The sequence below is a fragment of the Cherax quadricarinatus genome, chromosome 3 (assembly GCF_038502225.1).
Source record: "Cherax quadricarinatus isolate ZL_2023a chromosome 3, ASM3850222v1, whole genome shotgun sequence".
Taxonomy (NCBI): domain Eukaryota; kingdom Metazoa; phylum Arthropoda; class Malacostraca; order Decapoda; family Parastacidae; genus Cherax; species Cherax quadricarinatus.
This window is the reverse complement of record NC_091294.1, coordinates 45112931-45132345: the sequence shown is the minus strand read 5'-3', so window position 1 is coordinate 45132345 and position 19415 is coordinate 45112931. Positions and strand designations below refer to the sequence as shown.

At 42.3% G+C, this 19415-nt stretch overlaps 1 protein-coding gene across 25 annotated transcripts in view; it reads right to left on the bottom strand.

The window, feature by feature from the left end:
- The window catches only part of LOC128684052 (uncharacterized), a 1018196-nt gene that overhangs the window by 206022 nt on the left and 792759 nt on the right, over positions 1 to 19415 (bottom strand). For all 25 annotated transcript variants that reach the window (XM_070091648.1, XM_070091672.1, XM_070091678.1 and 22 more), the window contains 5 exons: positions 5551 to 5725; positions 4237 to 4350; positions 2922 to 3443; positions 2255 to 2776; positions 1999 to 2109 (listed from right to left, as the gene is read on the bottom strand). In XM_070091648.1, coding sequence (XP_069947749.1) covers positions 1999 to 2109; positions 2255 to 2776; positions 2922 to 3443; positions 4237 to 4350; positions 5551 to 5725 — 1444 coding nt within the window. The remainder of the gene's footprint in view (positions 1 to 1998; positions 2110 to 2254; positions 2777 to 2921; positions 3444 to 4236; positions 4351 to 5550; positions 5726 to 19415) is intronic.

Below are 19415 nucleotides of genomic sequence, written 5' to 3'. Positions count from 1 at the left end.
TGTGTGTCTGTGTGTGTGTGTGTGTGTCTGTGTGTGTGTCTGTGTGTGTGTGTCTGTGTGAGTGTCTGTGTGTGTGTCTGTGTGTGTGTGTGTCTGTGTGTGTGTCTGTGTGTGTGTCTGTGTGTGTGTGTCTGTGTGTGTGTGTGTGTGTGTGTGTGTGTGTGTGTGTGTGTGTGTGTGTGTGTGTGTGTGTGTGTGTGTGTGTGTCTGTGTGTGTGTGTGTGTGTGTGTGTGTGTGTGTGTGTGTGTGTGTGTGTGTGTGTGTGTGTGTGTGTGTGTGGTGTGTCTGTGTGTGTGTGTCTGTGTGTGTGTGTATGTATGTGTCTGTGTGTGTCTGTGTGTCTGTGTGTGTGTCTGTGTGTGTGTCTGTGTGTGTGTCTGTGTGTGTGTCTGTGTGTGTGTCTGTGTCTCTGTGTGTGTGTCTGTGTCTCTGTGTGTGTGTCTGTGTTTGTGTGTCTGTGTTTGTGTGTCTGTGTGTGTCTGTGTTTGTGTGTCTGTGTTTGTGTGTCTGTGTTTGTGTGTCTGTGTGTGTGTGTCTGTGTGTGTGTGGGGGGGGGGCATTCAGGAAAGGAGACTTTCATTATTATATATGACACGTCAGGTAAGAGTTGTATAACAGTGTATAACATGATGGACGACACGTAACACAGTGTACAACACTAAACATGGTGTGTGACCAGTAGGAGACATGGTGTATGACAAACTGTGTACAATATCACATAACATGGTGAATGATACGTGCATGATGTAGGGTGCCACTGAAAATGGTTTGGGCAAATATCTTTAATAGTGGGTTGGGTTTGAGAATGACCTGCCCAGTATGGGCCAGTAGGCCTACTGAAGTGTTCCTCCTTTCTTATGTTCTTATGATGGTGTGTAACACATGCATGATACATGACCCGTGTATGATACATGGTGTTTGAACCTCTAATTATGGTATATGATACACGACATATGACACTTGGTGCATAATAGTGTACGATGCATATCTGTCAGGTAGTGCATGATACATGTCACATGGTGTATGATGCATGTCATATGGTGTATGATGTATGTCATATGGTATATGATACATGACACATGGTGTATGCTACATGACATGACACGTGATGTAAGGATGGGTTGCAGCGTGTCCAGAGGGAGCAGCAGGCCAGACCGGGCGACCCAGATTACACACAAACGGGCACAGAGAGAGAGAGAGAGAGAGAGAGAGAGAGAGAGAGAGAGAGAGAGAGAGAGAGAGAGAGAGAGAGAGAGAGAGAGAGAGAGAATGAGAGAATGAGAGAGAGAATGAGAGTGAGAGAGAGAGAATGAGACAGACAGAAAATGAAAAAGAATTAAAGAAAGTGAATGAGAGAATGAAAAAATTAAAGAGAGAATGAGAGAGAAGAGGGGAGGATGGAGGGAGGGAGGGGGTAGGGTTGTCAGATACAAAGGTGGTGGAACATAGTCATTATTGAGCACCGTAGTTTACTGCATGATTCCCTGTCACTTACGACAGGGGATTCCTTCAGTACCCAGGAAACCAGAAATGGAAAGCAGCCACCTTGTAACTAGATATTACTCTTGAATACTATTCCCTTAATTGCTACTAAAAAAAATATTATTTTAATACTTATATACACCAAATGATTATTTTTTCCTTATAACTACATTTCTATGGACTAAAACATGGTTAAGTTACTTTATATTAACATTACTTGAACATCACGTCAGCTGCTCTTCACTGAGTGAGTGACAGTGCAGAACAGTGCAAAGATACTACAAGTTGCAAAATGCAAATAGATCGATTGGTGGAACTACCAGGACAGCATGGCTACACAGTTGTTACTTTGAAGAGTAGATTAAAAAAAATATATATTTATTGCAAATAAACATATACACGTTTAGAATAAGTTGTGAGTAGGTTACGACCACACATGAGCTCCTAGAAGATAGATCTGGCAGTTCTGTTAGTTAACCACCAATGGTCAGGAGGCAACAAGAGGTGGCACTTACGTTCTGTTCGGCCACTGCCTTGTCGCGATCACGTGGGCTGTAGGTAGGACTAGACACCAGCCGCAGCTGCTGCTCTACCCCGACCATCTGTTGCCGCAGCCGCTGGATCTCCTGCAACACGTCAAACAAGACGCTTCATTTAGAATCTGTTCACAGACCTTGTGGTGGGCTACGACTTATCCTCTTGACTAATTGAATTCATAAAGTGTTGGTAGAGTAAAGCGTAGCCAGTGTTATTGTCAGGCACACGGCTTACCTGTTGATATGCGTCCATTTGGTGAACGCAAGTCTCCAGCGTCCTACAGTCTTCCTTGACGGCCGCCTGCAGCTCCTCCAAGCGCAACTGTAATTGTTCGTTTTCGTGGGAGACCTGTGCTTCGGCACACATACGGTCACGGAAGTGTACCTGCAGCTTCTCCATGGCCATAACTAGTTTGGTCCTCTGGATGGTGACGTCGGCCAGCGCCTTCTCCCGAGCTGCCAACTGGTCACGCAGGGAGCGCTTCTTGTTCTGTGGGTTATCTAGCGACTGTCGCGTCTTCTCAATCCATCCAGCCACATCTTTAGACTTGCGCTCACACTGCTCCCATTCCTCGGCCATTTCTTGAAGTAATGCCATCACTTCCTTTAAGCTGCTCTCTACATCAGCCTTTTCCTGCTCCATCTCCGCTTGCTTATCTGTCAGTGGGCCAACGTCGGAACACTGACCAATTTTGGCTAATTCCGCAGTCATTTCGGAGACCTGCTTGTTGGCCCACTTACAATCTTTCACGGCAGCCTGCAACAGCACACATATATATATATTCATGTTTAAGTGATCATAAATTTTTAAGAAATTTATACAAGTGGTAAAAAAATACTGATATGAAATGTATTAAATAGGCATACTTAATACAACAAAATAGGAAGTACATAATGCTTACCGCATATTCCTGCAGCTTGGCGCGGGCTTCAGGTAAGGTGGCAAACTTAAGAGGATCTGACAAGAAGTTCCGCTGCCTCTCTACCCAGCTGCGTAAGGAGTTGTATAGCTGGATGAACAACTGCCAGGACTCGAGCGAATCGCCCACCTGAGCTTTCTTATCCTCCAGCCAGTTTCTGACCTGTTGAAGCTGTTCGGTAAGTGAGGTAACAGTGTTGGCCACCAGCTCCCTCTCGTTCTGATTGCTGGTGCGCTGGCATATTATATGGCCATGACGCGTCACGCGCTCCAGCTGGTCTGTCACGCTTCCGATCTCACAGTGAATCTCCTGCAGAAACTCCTTGAGCTTGTGAGGGTCTACGCTCTTGTCCTGCACCTTCGACTCTGCTGACTGAATCCACGCTTGCACCGACTCAACATCGCGGTTGTACTCGAAGCGGATGGTTCGCGCCCGCTTCGCTTCCTGGTGTTCATCCTCCATTTTTGCTACCGCGCTCTCCGCTTCCAGTTCTAAGTTTGACAGCTGACAAGGGGTAGCGGAAGAAAAACAATCGTCACATTCGAGTTACAAAATACAAACAATACAAATAATAACGGAAAAATCTCCAGAGAGAAAACGCTGCCCAAATAAAGATCGGTTCTGTATATTAGTGTCTTTGTTCACATACTCGTCAGCGTTACATTCAAATTTGGTGAATATGACCCCCTCCCCTCCCCGTTCAATGTAACAAAGTTATACAAATATTCTGTATGGAAATTTTGCATGGAAAGCAACCTACATTTGGTTAAAAAAAATATCACAATTAAGTACAGATTAACTTACGTAACATTTTCAAGAATTTTCGTAACAACTGTTTTACCAATATATTAATGATAAACAATACCAACATGTAGATGAGTAAGACATGTCCAACAGTTTGGTATCTTAATGGGTGAGACGTTTCTCCTGTTCAACAAGCTTCTTCAGTCGAAATGCAGAGACAACAGAAGCCGTGGAGATACAGACATGGGGTGATTAGTACCAAAGTTTTTCAGTTGGTCAGTTCCTCAGTCCCTCCAGGCTGAGGGAATAATCAACTCCGATCTATATCTCTACGGATCCTGTTGTATCCCATATGAAGAAGCCTGCTGAGCAGGTGAAGTGTCTCGTCAATACAGATACTGCTGCACACGTGACTTGCTCATCTAACTGTTTTACGCTAAGGAAAGAGGTGGATGTTCAGACAAGCCCCCCCCCAAAAAAAAAAAAAAATACACACACACACACATTACCTAAGTGCAATGTATTACCCACAAATAAAAATTACATTATTTACCTGACTTGCAATTTCTTGTGGTAAAGATCGACCTTCAGATATGTAGTGACTCTTTGTTTTGTTGATGAGGTGTCTGGCTTCGCTGGCTGCCTGACTGACGCGCAGTCCAATACTCTGTACGAGAACAAGATTCCTGATGCTGTATTTCTTTATATACACTTATATCTTATACTAATACATATCACAATATCTATCACTTTTTCAGTTATTGGAGATCTGGTTAGTGAGGTGCGAATTCGTAGGTTGGCACCCTCATGAAGTAATTGATGGTCTAATATACGGGATCACTGCCACTGTCCATTCACTGGCTCTGATGTAGTGAGTGCGTGTGCTACTCATATCGCCAGAAAATGTCCCTTGTGTCCTCTTCACAAGAGATCACAACTCTGACTGGCTACATGGGGAAGCCTGGACTCTTGCCACCTCACAGGGAAAAAATGGGGGTGGGGAGGGGAGGGGGAAGAAATGACACGATGGGGGAGTGAGAGTGCAGAGAGAAGCACGTGGCACTACCTAATTGTATTTATAATGTTCCAATTTGCTTGAACCATTAGATATATGGCTGAGTGAAGGATCGAGATAGTTAGTGGTGCTTGCTTCAGGGGGGATTAAGTGTGTGACGAGGGATGATGCAACTCGAGGGGACCAGCAACGGCGTCAGAGCCCCAGGAGGCCAAGGGCAGTGCAGCTGCCAGGGGCATGTGCCATGTTTCTCCGCCAGTGATCCAGATATAGCTTAGATGCCCTAGCTCACCCGGGCCGCGGGTGGGATGGTTAACCTGGGAGACGGCCACCTCCCCATGTTATTCACGACCCGCTACCTCTCACTACTGAGGCAGACTGGACCTATGCCAAATCTCCCCGTCTCTTCCCTCCCCATCAGCATTATTATTATTATTATTATATTAAAAAAAGTCGCTGAATGTGAGTCATTCAGTCTCAACAAGAGGACAAAACAACCCCCATTTTTACACACTGCTATATACCTGTGATCAGCAACTCTCTCCTTCCCCTTATGCATATAACATTGAAATTATACAATGGTATCGACCCAAAATACCCTTTTGGATGTTTTTGCTGATGAGGGGTTCACTATCCAAGGAATTGGAACTGTTCTCCATTTCCTTAGATCAAATCTGATTACCTTCCATTCCCCAGGCACTATACAACCGCTATGAGTTTAGTGCTTCCCCTAAATTTAATAATACTCGGTCCAAAATATGAAGCATTGTTCACTTGATTAATATCGAGTCTCAGCAGGGAAGCAATATGAGGTGTATGGGTCATTAAGACCTAGTGTATAAGAGACAGTACCTGTAATTTGTCCTGGACGGCGGCGTAGTCGTGGTGGTAGAGGTCTAGTGCGGCAATATCAGTGGCAGCAAGCTGCAGCGCCCTGGTGGCGTCGTCCAGCTGGGCCTGAAGGTGCTCAACGAAAGCCGCCTCGCCGCTTAGCCACGTCAGCTTACCTCGGAGGCTCTCGACCAACCTACAATACATAACAATATTTCATAAGATGCTGTCCATTACACTTTTATCCAATCAACACTTAATTAGGGCAACACAAACCAATGAGCACATATAAACAAACCCAGAAGTTTAAGCATGCTCAAGAATTGCAAGGCGAGATAATGGTAGGATTGTAATAACGTCTGTAAACAACTCAAGAAGAGGCAAGGTTCGATCCCACGGTAAGCCAATTCTAAAACTAATAGGCCAGAATTCTAACCTGTGTACCATACTGGCCTTTTAAGATTCGTCAAAACTAATTTCATTTCTATACGTACTACGGTTAGTACAGGCCCCACTGTGGCCACAAATACATTTTTTTTTTTTTACAAATGAATCTCACACGAACTTGGCTGTGCCAAGATTTAGCTCAAATCTCTTCAAAGTTGTTATTAGGTCAGCAAGGATAGAAGGATAGAGTACTGGAATGTTGGTTTTACGACTGGTATGTCATGATTGGAATTCTTCCCATTCGTTAGGTCGGTAGTCAACATTAGTTAGCTTAGTAAAGACAAGTCTTGGTGTCAATACTTCCGGTAACCAAGAAAATCCATCCTTAGGCCATCCGTTATAAAAAAAATGATTGGAGTTAATGGAGGGGAAAAAATTACCCCTCAATAACAGATAATTGACCAATCACAGAACGAGAAACAAACACCATCATCACTGCCAATCTCCAACAGCTGTTATGCATGTTCGTTAATGAAAAACTCACTGGTATCTAGAATAAGTGAAAATATTTGAATTAAAGTCAGGAGTAAGTATTTAATTAATAACTAAAGTAAAAAAAACATTTTTTTTTGGGGCTAAGAAAGTGGATAAGATGTATGGATCTCAGACCCTAACTATTTATTTGCTGGTGGGGGGAGCAGGGGAGGCTCACGCTAATGGCGTGAAGTGAATTGGTCATCCGTAGAACAAAACGAAACCCTAATCATCAGTGGGATTACAAGAATACTCCTAAGATCAGAGCACATGACGAGAACTCGCAAAGTCTAGCTGCCGTGGATCTTCATTAGACTCCCGGAGAGTAGTTTAAAAAAGAACTTGGTTTCCACACCACAACACCTATATGAGGCAGTGAGAACATTTCGTCTAGGTACCTCATGAATTTAATGGAATACCTCATGAATATTAATGGAGTACCTCATGAACATTAATGGACATTATTAGGTATCCCCGAAAGGGACCTTTAAGTGGTTGTCCTGGAGTTTTAAGACTCACCTGCCGTGAGTTCCATCACCACCCGTACCCTGGTATAAAAAAAAAGCTGCCTCCTACTTCGACGACGGCGGAGTAACATTCAAATGTGTAGGTGCAGATTTGACGGTTTTGTGTGTAAAACTGTGTGAATCTTTATTTCCCTTTAATTATCGCGATCAAAATATATGTATCTACCTCTTCTGAATGTCTTCAATATATAATGATTGATGCATTTTACGGATAGGATAGTACCCATTCAGCTTATACTGTGTGTGGGTTAATTTGTCAATACAACAAATATTTTTTAAAACATGGAATAGTTGGAATTTTCATAAAATTGGACTGTCTTGAGAAGAATAACAATAACTTTTAACAGGATTAAAGATCATTTTAAAACTACTACAGCTGAATACTTGCGTTTTTATATTTCCCGAGTTGATTGAACCCTTAATACTGCACGGCATGTTGCCAGAGCCATCCATCTGTTAGCTAGTGTCCTCATACCTAGGTCTATGTTCATAACTTCAGAATGCCTTGTCCAATCGGCTTCAATTTTCTAACTCTGGTTAACTTTTGCTAGATGAAGGGTCACAGAGCAATTGACATGTGTAGGCACACTCAATTTCATATACCTTTGATTAGGTTCAAGAGTTTTTCATTCCAGAAATTGATTTCTATGAGATTACTTTAATAAAGATCCTCTCTTGCCTCTCTTGATCAGCATCACAATTTTACGTATTTTTAATAACCAGGTATTAAAAATATATACACGTATATACATTTTTATATTTTGATGCAGTAGAATTTTATGACCACTCTGCATTATTCCTTTTCCGTGCACTGAGGTATTATTATTATTATTATTATAATCAAGGGGGAAGCGCTAAACCCGGAGGATTATACAGCGCCTGGGGGGGGGATGTGGAAGGCATTCAGGCTTAATTCGGGGAACTGGAGCACAGATCCAATTCCCTAAATCAAGAGCCCCTCACCAACATCAAGGAACCTTCCTTGAGGGGATGCACTGAGGTAGAGGAAGCTGGGCTACTGAGATACGTGGATACTTTTACCGGATGGCGCAGTGACCGAAATATATCTACTTGTGTAAGGATTAGGACCGGATTGTAAGGGTGTGACCCCCTACATGGAGCCAGTGTATACTGAATGTTTCTCAATCAACTTAAATTTCTGAGCAATTATATATCAAAACTTAATACTGTCCACTCATGACTCTCTTTTGAGATAAATTAAATTTGGAGTTAATAAGCGGGCGTTGAGGAAGGTCTGATCTGGTAACAAGGTTCCCTGTGACGGACAAGGAACTTATTGAAAACCCGGACGATACCAGACTTACAAACCCATCCACTAAAGATAAGTTATTGCTATGGGTTGAAGTTTGTATACTATTTCGCTATTGAATTCCTATAGTCGGTATTTGTCCACAATCTGATTTTAACTCACGATGCCGTTAAAGTCAATTCAAAAGAAAATGAAGAGTTCACTCGGACTACCGAGTCTAGTCCAGGTAAGTAAGCGATCACAGATGCCTTAACATCATAGTGACACGAAAGACCCATGTCAGATGATTTTTCCCATGATAAATAAACCAATGAAGAGAAATGAGTGTGATGAGGCAGAACGCGACGCACACGAGGCACATGAACAAGAGAGAGGGTGGGCTGGCAGCCAGACAAGAAGCTAACAAGAACAAGGCAGGTGTGGTGAAGTAAAAACACACTTGAGCCTGGCAGCGCTGAGAGCTCGTTTAAGTGGCGCTCAACCTCTCACCGAGTCTCCCTCATTTGATGAATCAAGTCCATGCTTCATCCACCTTCATGCCACCCAACACGCCACCTATCGAAGGTGAACTTGCAATGTCTGCATTTACAGAATGATCTAACTTGGCGCAGATCACACATACGCACAGGTACACAATTAACACTATATACTCAGTTTGTATCGAGTGTTCCTAGTGGCATGCACGCGGCGGGCCGGCAGTAAGCACACAAACGTCCCACTACCCACCACCATCCTCCATCTTCACTCACTCTTTCATGATCCACCTCCACTATCCTCCCTCAGCCTTTCCAATTCTCTACCGGTCCTCCCCCCCCCCTCCACTCCCAACCTCCAATCCGCCATTCTTCCTAACTCATCTTCAGAGACTGTTGATCCGTTATCCCTATCCTCCCGAAATGAAACAAAAAAACTGAATGTGGAAACAAAATGTGGTACTAGAATGCAGATGGAGTCATAAGAAGTGGAATTAAAAAATAAGGTACAAAAGAAAAGCAAATACATTTTCTGAGTTGAAACTCGCAACATTATTAAGGGCTGTGATATTCCCTGAGTATCAAACAGAAAGAAAATAAAGGAAAAACAGAGGAGTGATGCTGATGATCAAATTCGCTGATTTGAAGAACTGGGAAATCTAAACACTGGAGAGTTCAAAGACTATATTGTAATTAGTAACGACTAGAGGGACATAGGTAAGAGTGGCAGTGGTTTACACCCTCTCCACACCTCACCAAACAACGGAATGCTAATACATGGGTGTATTTTTTATATAGAATAATATATCAGTACGTCAAAAAAGGAGTAAAGAGGCAAGAGGCAATGACCTATTATAGTCAGTGGCAGTAAGAGCAAGAAGAACCAAAGCTAATAGCTGATTTTGAGACACTTTTAATTATTGGGAAACTGACTGTAAGTTAAGACACCCACGGAAACTGGAAACAAACAAAAAAAAAAACATAATTAAGCAACAATATCTAACTATCTAAAGATAAAAAAAAAATAAACTGATGAGAGTGGGAGTCGTCACAGCAAGGCTATCCAGTTTCCATCCCAAAACGAATACAACATAAGAATTAACTATGATAAGCTACTAGGTGAGAGCCATTATTCAAACATAAGCTTTGGATATTAAGCGGAACAAGGTGTAGAGAAAGAAAATGGATGAGACTAATATCAAATCAAATAACTGAAGAGGGGAATGAAAGTATGATTTAAAAAAGTAAAATGGAAAGTAAGGCAACACGAGAGATGAAGAAGGCAAGTGACACAAATGGGAAACAATCAACCTAGCGTGAGGAAGGAATAAGAAAAATAGAAACCACCCATGGTTTAATCAGGAACACAAAGACGAGAGAAAATAAAAGATTGCATAGAAGACATACCTAATACAAAAAGGCAGAAAAGCATAGTACCAAACAGCAGAAACGGGAACGAATATGTAAGGTTACGAAAGAAATCTAAGTTCGAAAATGATTTAGCACCAAAGGCCAAAATATAAACAATGTTACTCCAGGGCCACACGAGAACTAAAACAACTGTAAAAATAAAGTGATAAGTCTGAAAGATGTAGGAGCACTCAAGGAGGAAGACCAAAAAAAATGGAAAAAAATTAGCAGATTGTGGAAGGTCTTCACAGAAAACTGAGGGGCAGCTACCTGAGTCATGACAGACTAGCAGTTGATAGAGATGGAGCTGCCAAACAACTGGAAAACGGCCAATGCGTTCCATATATACATAAAGGGGAAGAGAAGAGAGATAATCAACTATAGGCGGGTATCTTAGTCATGAATATTATTAAAATATTAACATGGTACCCCACCTTAGACTAAACTCCAAATTTGAAGAATGTGTATGGTTTAAAAGTAAAATGTACCAATGGATCAGGGAGTAACTGAAAGGCAAAATACAAAGCTTAACCATAAGAAATAAATCTCAGAATGAACGAGAGACGAAAGGGGTCCCATATTGGGACCCCTTTCGTTACTCGTCCTAGAAACAGTCCCATATATGGGACTGATTTTTTTAAAATATTTGCAAATTATCTACCAGAATGGGTCGAGTTTTGTCTGATGTAAAATTAATGAAAGGGAGAAGAACAAGAGAGTAAAGAGACAAGCTCCAGAGATATTTACCAAAATTACAGACGTGGCCCAAGGAGTGGCTACTGGAGATCAATCCAAACAAGTGCAATGTCATGGAGACTGGTAAAGGTATGGGAAGATTAGTGAAAGAACTCAGCCTAAAATGTAGAGGTTGCAAACACAAGCAACCGTAAAGGAACTTGGGGTTAACATCACAAGCATATCGTCGGAGGCACAAATTTCTTCAAGACTTTATACACGACGTATGTCAGGTCCATCATAGAAAATGCAGCCCTAAAGTGGAGACCCATCTGATAAAGCAGGTCAGACTGCAGGGGTCTGTCATCAGTTTAGTCCGAAAACTGTGAGGAACGCAGTGCGAAAATACTGAAGGAAATGAACTTGGCAACACTGGTAAAGAAAGTCTATGAGAAACATTATTATATGCAAAAATTAGGAGGAATTGATAAAAGCTTAATGACGGAGAGAACATTAGGAAAACCAATTAACATAGGTGAGAGCTGAGGAAACACTCAAGTCACAATGACGTTAAAAAAGTATTGTTTTAGTGTGTGGGGAGAAAAATGGAATAAGCTGGATGAGGAACTGGTTGAGGCAAGATCAATATACACCTTCAAGAGCAAGTATCCGAAGTATCGGGAAGCATAGTATGAATCAGGAATGTCAGTCATATAAGTTTAAGAGATGGGATTAGGAGCTGAAACTATGAAACTATACCTGTAAAAGCGAATCGATGTGTGAATGTGTTTGTGTAAGTGCGTGTTTTTTTGTATACTATATATATATATATATATATATATATATATATATATATATATATATATATATATATATATATATATATATAAAGTGGATCAATTAGTTTCCTGAAGACATTCCTGGGTGAGGGAATGCTGCGATTCTTCCTGCCTCACCTGATTATGGCGCCACGTGGCGTCCTCACCTTCCCCTCACTTGACTCCATCTTGTACAACCACAACTTCACCCACCCAATACATATGGCATATATGCTATAAAGAAATGCGTTAGCTGATCCTCAACATCTCCCGGAGAATTCACGGTTCCCCCCCCCCAAAAAAAAAACGAAGTTGTGTCGCTGCAATAAGTTGCGCAGATCAGAAAACTCTGGTGGTGTTGGATGGTGGGGTCAGAGGGTGCGTGCAGTGCTCAGTATTGACGTGGAGGTAGTCAACTCCACGGGGTGGTGGTGCTCCCACTTGACCTCCTCCTCCTTGTTTGGTGATTTATCTACAACTCCCTTATGTCATGTTCTGACTACCCACCTTACTTCTTCCATGTTGTCTTTATAAAACTAAAAGAAATGGTTTTAACCCTTTTAAAAGATAAATCGTATATTAACAAACGCCACTGACTAATGTTGCAATTAGATATTAATTTTAAAAGCAGCTTAACAATTACTAACACCTCCAATTAGAATAATACCTCATAGTAATATAAATCCAAAGCCTTATAATCACCTTTAGTACATATAATATTCAAGTAGAAGGCAATGGTGCCAGGTGTGATGAATGTGCCACTGTTACCAAGTAGGTCATGTTCTACATCACAGGTTTGGCAGTGTCGCCAGCAATACTTTACTCTCCACACCAAATAACATACAGTGGTCATACACAATTGTTTGTGATTCTCAGTTTAACTTAGTTCCCGTTTCACAGTTGAATGTTAAATTATTATCACAGAAAAACATGGACTAGCAGAACAATATTTGTTCACTATCTAATCTAACATTAAGTTTATCTAACATATCTCTGGTCTGCCTAATTCGATGATATTTTTTACAAGCAGAATGTGCATTGGTCGATTCACAATACAAAACTGTCACCAAAAACTGGTTCTGGTTCATGGTTAGAGGTGAAGGACGTTATACACGAGTTGGACTAGCAGCCTCTAGTTACTGCACTTTGTTCATAAATACGTGCATCATGTTGGCTATGTAATAGGAAATATACTATTGGCCAAAACACACGCCAGACGTGAGGCAGCTCCGCCCGGTGCGTTCTCGACTATTGATTCCGCCCACTATGGCCAAGGTCGAGATATAACACTTCATTTGCACCGCACACACACACCCTTAGCTGATTTATAGTATATATTTTCAGCAGGAACAGTTAAGAACTGTACTTCCTTCCTGCAGCATGCACATACAGCTGCCTAGTGCGAGCGACACCAACTTCACAGAAATACTGACGGGGTTTTGGCACCAGATCACAGATGGGTGGAAATATTTATTTCCAGGGAATACTATGTCTTGTAATGTTCAGTGTGACGACTTGGAGACAAAATCACAATTCATATAGCGTCTGTATCTAAAAGTAAAAAATATCAACATTTAACACGCCATTGATAGCTCCCACAATGCTTAGCGTGGAGTGGGGAGCTAGAGAAGGACTAGTGAGCCGTGGGATATTTCCCAAACTTGCTAGCTGTTCCTGCTCTCTGTTGTCGCTGTAAGATGCGCTGCTGCAGCAGAGGGAGGGGTGAGGGGAGCAGCAGCAGCGATGGAGCGGCTGTGGATGTTGTGGCAGGTGCAGGAGGTGTGTGGAGGACTCATGTTGCCCACGGCTGCCGTCCAGTGTGTGGTGCTCGCCTCGCCTCGCCTCGCCTCGCCCAGCCAGCCAGACCTCCCAGACACCACTCTTCCAGGGCTGCCAACACGCCTTTCTTCACCAACAATTTCACATGTTACTTAACTAGAACAACCCTCTATCTTGTTATTTTTACGTCCTATAGATATTAATCTGGTGATAACCAGTGTAGATAAGCTGTGACAGTTCGTACTATCATCAGATGTCGTGTTAGGGAGACATTCTAGCATCTTCTGCCGGCATGTGACGTCATACCGGATCTTCGGGTTCCATGACGCCATGCAATACAAATAAGTTAGTTTAGCAGACAAACAAAATGAAGACTAAAAATTAAAAATCCCATTCGAAAAACTTGTTAACTAAATCCCATAAAAAAGTATTTAAACAAGATAAACAGTACGGAACAGAGATAAAGGAGATCTTTTATATATTGATCCAGCGGCTTCATTTCGCATAGCGATTCATTTAGTGGATTGCGTTGGGAAGTTGGCGTGAGGGTGCGCAGAGCGACGTCCCTCCAACATGAAGTCGTCCCTGGAACACCACAATCCAACCTCAGTTTTCCCTAAAATGTCACACTGCTAAAAAAGAGAAGCCTCGTGACTCATCCTTCCCTCTTATCTTCTCTTTGCCCATACTGACTTTCGCACACCATCTTTCAATGTTAGAACACACACCTACTTGTCTGTGTGTGTGCATACACACACAGACAAGTAGGTAATATCGGAAATATTTTATGTCTAGCTATAGACCACTAGTCTGAAGTGGGACTCCAACTAAATCAAATATTTCCTGTTATGCAGACTATATAGATACACAGGCAATACTTGATTACATGTGATCTTTCATAAGAGGAAGGCGACCCGGAGTGGGGAAGACGTGCGTCTGGAACCGTGTGTCTGGAAGATTACCTTCTTCCCCCAACCGTCCCAACTAACCCCGAGTCAGTCCGGCTCTCCCACCTCCAGTGTACACTTTACACTCATCAACCTAGCTCCTTGCATACGCACTTCCCCGTTTTGCTCTTATATACATAGCTTCTTGCAGACGCACATTTCTCTCTCTCTCTCTCTCTCTCTCTCTCTCTCTGCGAACGACCATAGAAGGTTATTTCAAAATCGCGAAGATTTTCAATAAAACGACACATGAAAGAGGCTAACTACTATCTTTTTTTTTTCGCTGGTATAATAGTAGAAGTTTCTAAATGATCGAGAAAGTTCACGAGTAAAGGAAGAAAGTTCAAGTGGGGGGGGGGAGGTTCACAAGTGAAGATGATTTATGAAAGTAAGAAGAATAATGTATGTTAGTCCGAATGTGAAAGGATAACATATTAACAAATGACTTTACGAGCGCTACATTTTAACTCTGTGGGAGGTGTAAGCGTGCGGCGTCGAGGTGGGGGAGGAAAGAACAGGTTACAACGGAGAGAGAAAGTAGAAGGGAAAGTAACATGATGAAGAGAACAAGGTACGGGTTAGTGATGGTAAGGGTGGACGGAGGGAGGGAGACAGGAAACAAACTCTTCAGAAACGTGACCTAATCTATAAGACAGTTGAAAGGAGATGGTCACATTGGAAGAGGGGAGGTCACAGTGAAAGAAGGCAGTGGTGGTGCAGGTCAGTGTTCCTCAAAATGAACTGTATTTTTCATTAGCGATTTCAATCATCTACCCACTGAAGTCAAGCTAATAGGCTACCTACCTTATCCTAAGCCAAGTCACTATCTAAACATTCTGTAAATAGGTACCACACAGGCTATCTTCCACATCTTCAGAAATGATTAATAAAGACGCAAGTATGAACAGACTGAAGTTTCATTCTGCTGGTCTTATCCAGTCCAACGTCCGGAAATATCACCAACAATATTGTAAAGCACATGTGAAGAAATGTTAAATCCTAGAAATGTCAAACTACTACTGAAGCTTATTAACATACCATCACATGGTAACATCACACAGAATCACAAGAGCTCGTAATTTGACAAGAATACAAACGGAAATAATTATAGATTTTAAGAAACATTACAAATTACAAATTAAATAAAAATAATAAATCAAGACGATGAGATAGAAGAGAGTAACGTTACGAAATAGTGTATTAAAATAAATTTACAGTAGGTGGAAATTTACAAAGGTGGAAATAGAAGAGAAGAAACAATGGTGACCAAGATTCATTTGGGTTACGTCATCCCTGGTGTAGCAACTCGGAAGAGAGGTATCAATATATCAATGGTGTATATTACCGACAAGATGATGAATTAAGACACATGCGCAATATCTGGGCATTTTCCCTCTAAGAGGAGATAAACACAGTACAAGAGTACAGGGCAATATAGTTATTATCGCTAATATTTATGAATAATATATGAATGATGCAACCAATAGTCTTAGCATTATACACAACATGCGCAAGATATGTTGAAATTAGATGGTAATCATTTATAAAAGTATCAATATAACTGTTGCATCGCTCAATGATGCTGATATTTCGAAAACTCTGTCAACTATTTTTGACGCAGTATGAAGCAGAAGTAAAATATATCAATTTTAACGCGTCTAATTGTTTAAAACCATATACAAATAACCCGCACATAAAAGACAGAAGCTTACGACGACGTTTCGGTCCGACTCGGACCATTGACAAAGTGACTTTGTCAATGGTCCAAGTCGGACCGAAACGTCGTCGTAAGCTTCTGTCTTTTATGTGCGGGTTATTTGTGTATCGTTCCAGTCACGGTATTGTGCCTTTTTGTTATTTATTTTAAAACCATATCGCTAGTTACTGTGGTACAGTTCAACCTAGTTGATACCCTTGCTTGTGGTCACCGGCGCCTGTAGATCACGTCTCAAATGAATATCCCAATAAAACCATACAACAAACATTAGTAACTATAGTCCTGTATAATTTATTTTCCTCGGGTCTTCTATAATTATAAATTTCTAGAGGACTTCATTTGTACAAGTATCTTCTACTGTAAAAAAAAAAAACTGAAAATAAACAAAATATCATTCTTATAGAATAGATAGCGCATATTTCTCTGCCATTATCGTAAATGGGTCCAAAGTTAGATTTAAGTGGCCGTGTATCTCCCAAACATTAAATTCTCACTATCTATAAGAAACTTTGCGTACTTACGGCCATATATTCTCCTGCAATTTTAATTCTATTCTTGTATTATTTTTTACTGAGCAGCTAAGGGGCTCTTCTCAACATCTGATACAGCCCTGAATACCGTTTTTCTTACTCAAGATATATTTAAATTTATATTCCACTGATGCTGGTGAAGGGCTCATGATCTTGAGAATATGAGCAACCTACTTTTCTTTGATATACCTTTGATGAGTTCCCTGAGTATGTATTCCCGGAGCCCGGCCATGGGCCAGACTCGTCTGGTGCTTGCCTGGTCAACCAGGCTCTTGCTATTGGTGGTCCCCTGCCCCACATATCCATCACAGCCTGGTTGATCTGGCACCTTGTCCTTCCTTGGATCAAACTTCATTAACTAACTCCCAAGTGCTGTACGACCTAATGGAATTAGTGCTTCCCCCATGATTGTAATAATTACGGCATATTTTTTTTTTTATTTCCTCGAAGAAAATAATTTCGGGTGGCAGCTATTACAGCGCTTTTTAGAAAATAAAATACTGAGCGTTTTCTGCATTAGCGTTAGTCAGATCTCGTTCGTGATAATCCCTAAACAGGTTAACACAGTCAACGCTAACTGGGTGATCTCTTAATCCAGTGTAGTCTGCCGAGTTAAATGCTAGAACCTTAACTGTGTTACCGTTATCATAATGTTTCCAATACAAATCTAACAAACAGATTTGTGATCGCTTTTCGCAACATCTCAAGACTTGATCAAGATTTTATTGTCAATCATGTTCTCGTAACTGATTCCAGAGATGTTCCTTCTAGCTGCTCCAATCAGAAATTGTTTTAAACAAGTGATGTCGTATAACCTACAGGGAGAAGTAAGACCAGATTCCCCCCTCCCTTTCCCATATGTACATTTTCGTATTAAAAGCCTTTACAGAAGAAGCTACTCATGGCGAATTTTAACGTTTGAGGCTTTGTAGAGCACAACTGTTTATTAACTTGGTCACATTTTCCAAGAAAGTGCAACCAAACATATTGTGTTTATTCCATCAACATAGGATTTATAAGAAGCAACTGAGCCTTCCCTGACAACGCCACTCCATCCTGTTTCCAGATACTTCTGCCTGCAATAGTTAGTAGCCGACTACGCGGCCTTCAGCAGGCATGTCCCGACTCTTCGCATTGAACCAGAAATCTATTTTTGCAACAATGTGCATGTAAGACGCAGTAAGTCTGAGTGAAAACACAGGTCACTACAACAGCTTATAGTGAGAGGGCAGGTCACAGCAGGTTAGGGTGTGAGGGCAGGTCGCAAGAGAGAAAGAAGGCAGGTTACAAGTGGGGAGGGAGAGGAGAGCCACCATCACAGCACAACAATGCAACATAGAGAGCTGCTAAAGAGAGTGAGTGAGGGCGGTGCAGACGATCAATATATAAAGCTCAGCCTGCATATATGTCGTCGTCACTACCACACAACACTACTACCGCATACGACCAGCACCACCACACAAGACCAGGACAACCACAAAACCAGCACCACCACACAAGACCAGGACAACCACATAAGACCAGCACCACCACACAAGACCAGGACAACCACAAGACCAGCACCACCACACAAGACCAGGACAACCACATAAGACCAGGACCACCACACAAGACCAGGACAACCACATAAGACCAGCACCACCACACAAGATCAGGACAACCACATAAGACCAGGACCACCACACAAGACTAGGACAACCACATAAGACCAGCACCACCACACAAGACCAGGACAACCACATAAGACTAGCACCACCACACAAGACCAGGACAACCACATAAGACCAGGACCACCACACAAGACCAGGAAAACCACATAAGACCAGGACCACCACACAAGACCAGGACAACCACATAAGACCAGGACCACCACACAAGACCAGGACAACCACATAAGACCAGCACCACCACACAAGACCAGGACAACCACATAAGACCAGCACCACCACACAAGACCAGGACAACCATATAAGACCAGGACCACCACACAAGACCAGGACAACCACATAAGACCAGCACCACCACACAAGACCAGGACAACCACATAAGACCAGCACCACCACACAAGACCAGGACCACCACATAAGACCAGCACCACCACACAAGACCAGGACAACCACATAAGACCAGGACCACCACACAAGACCAGGACAACCACATAAGACCAGCACCACCACACAAGATCAGGACAACCACATAAGACCAGGACCACCACACAAGACTAGGACAACCACATAAGACCAGCACCACCACACAAGACCAGGACAACCACATAAGACCAGTACCACCACACAAGACCAGGACAACCACATAAGACCAGGACCACCACACAAGACCAGGAAAACCACATAAGACCAGGACCACCACACAAGACCAGGACAACCACATAAGACCAGGACCACCACACAAGACCAGGACAACCACATAAGACCAGCACCACCACACAAGACCAGGACAACCACATAAGACCAGCACCACCACACAAGACCAGGACAACCATATAAGACCAGGACCACCACACAAAACCAGGACAACCACATAAGACCAGCACCACCACACAAGACCAGGACAACCACATAAGACCAGGACCACCACACAAGACCAGGACAACCACATAAGACCAGCACCACCACACAAGACCAGGACAACCACATAAGACCAGCACCACCACACAAGACCAGGACCACCACATAAAACCAGCACCACCACACAAGACCAGGACAACCACATAAGACCAGGATCACCACGCAAGACCAGAACAACCACACAAGACCATGACCACCACACAAGACCAGGACAACCACACAAGACCAGGAGCA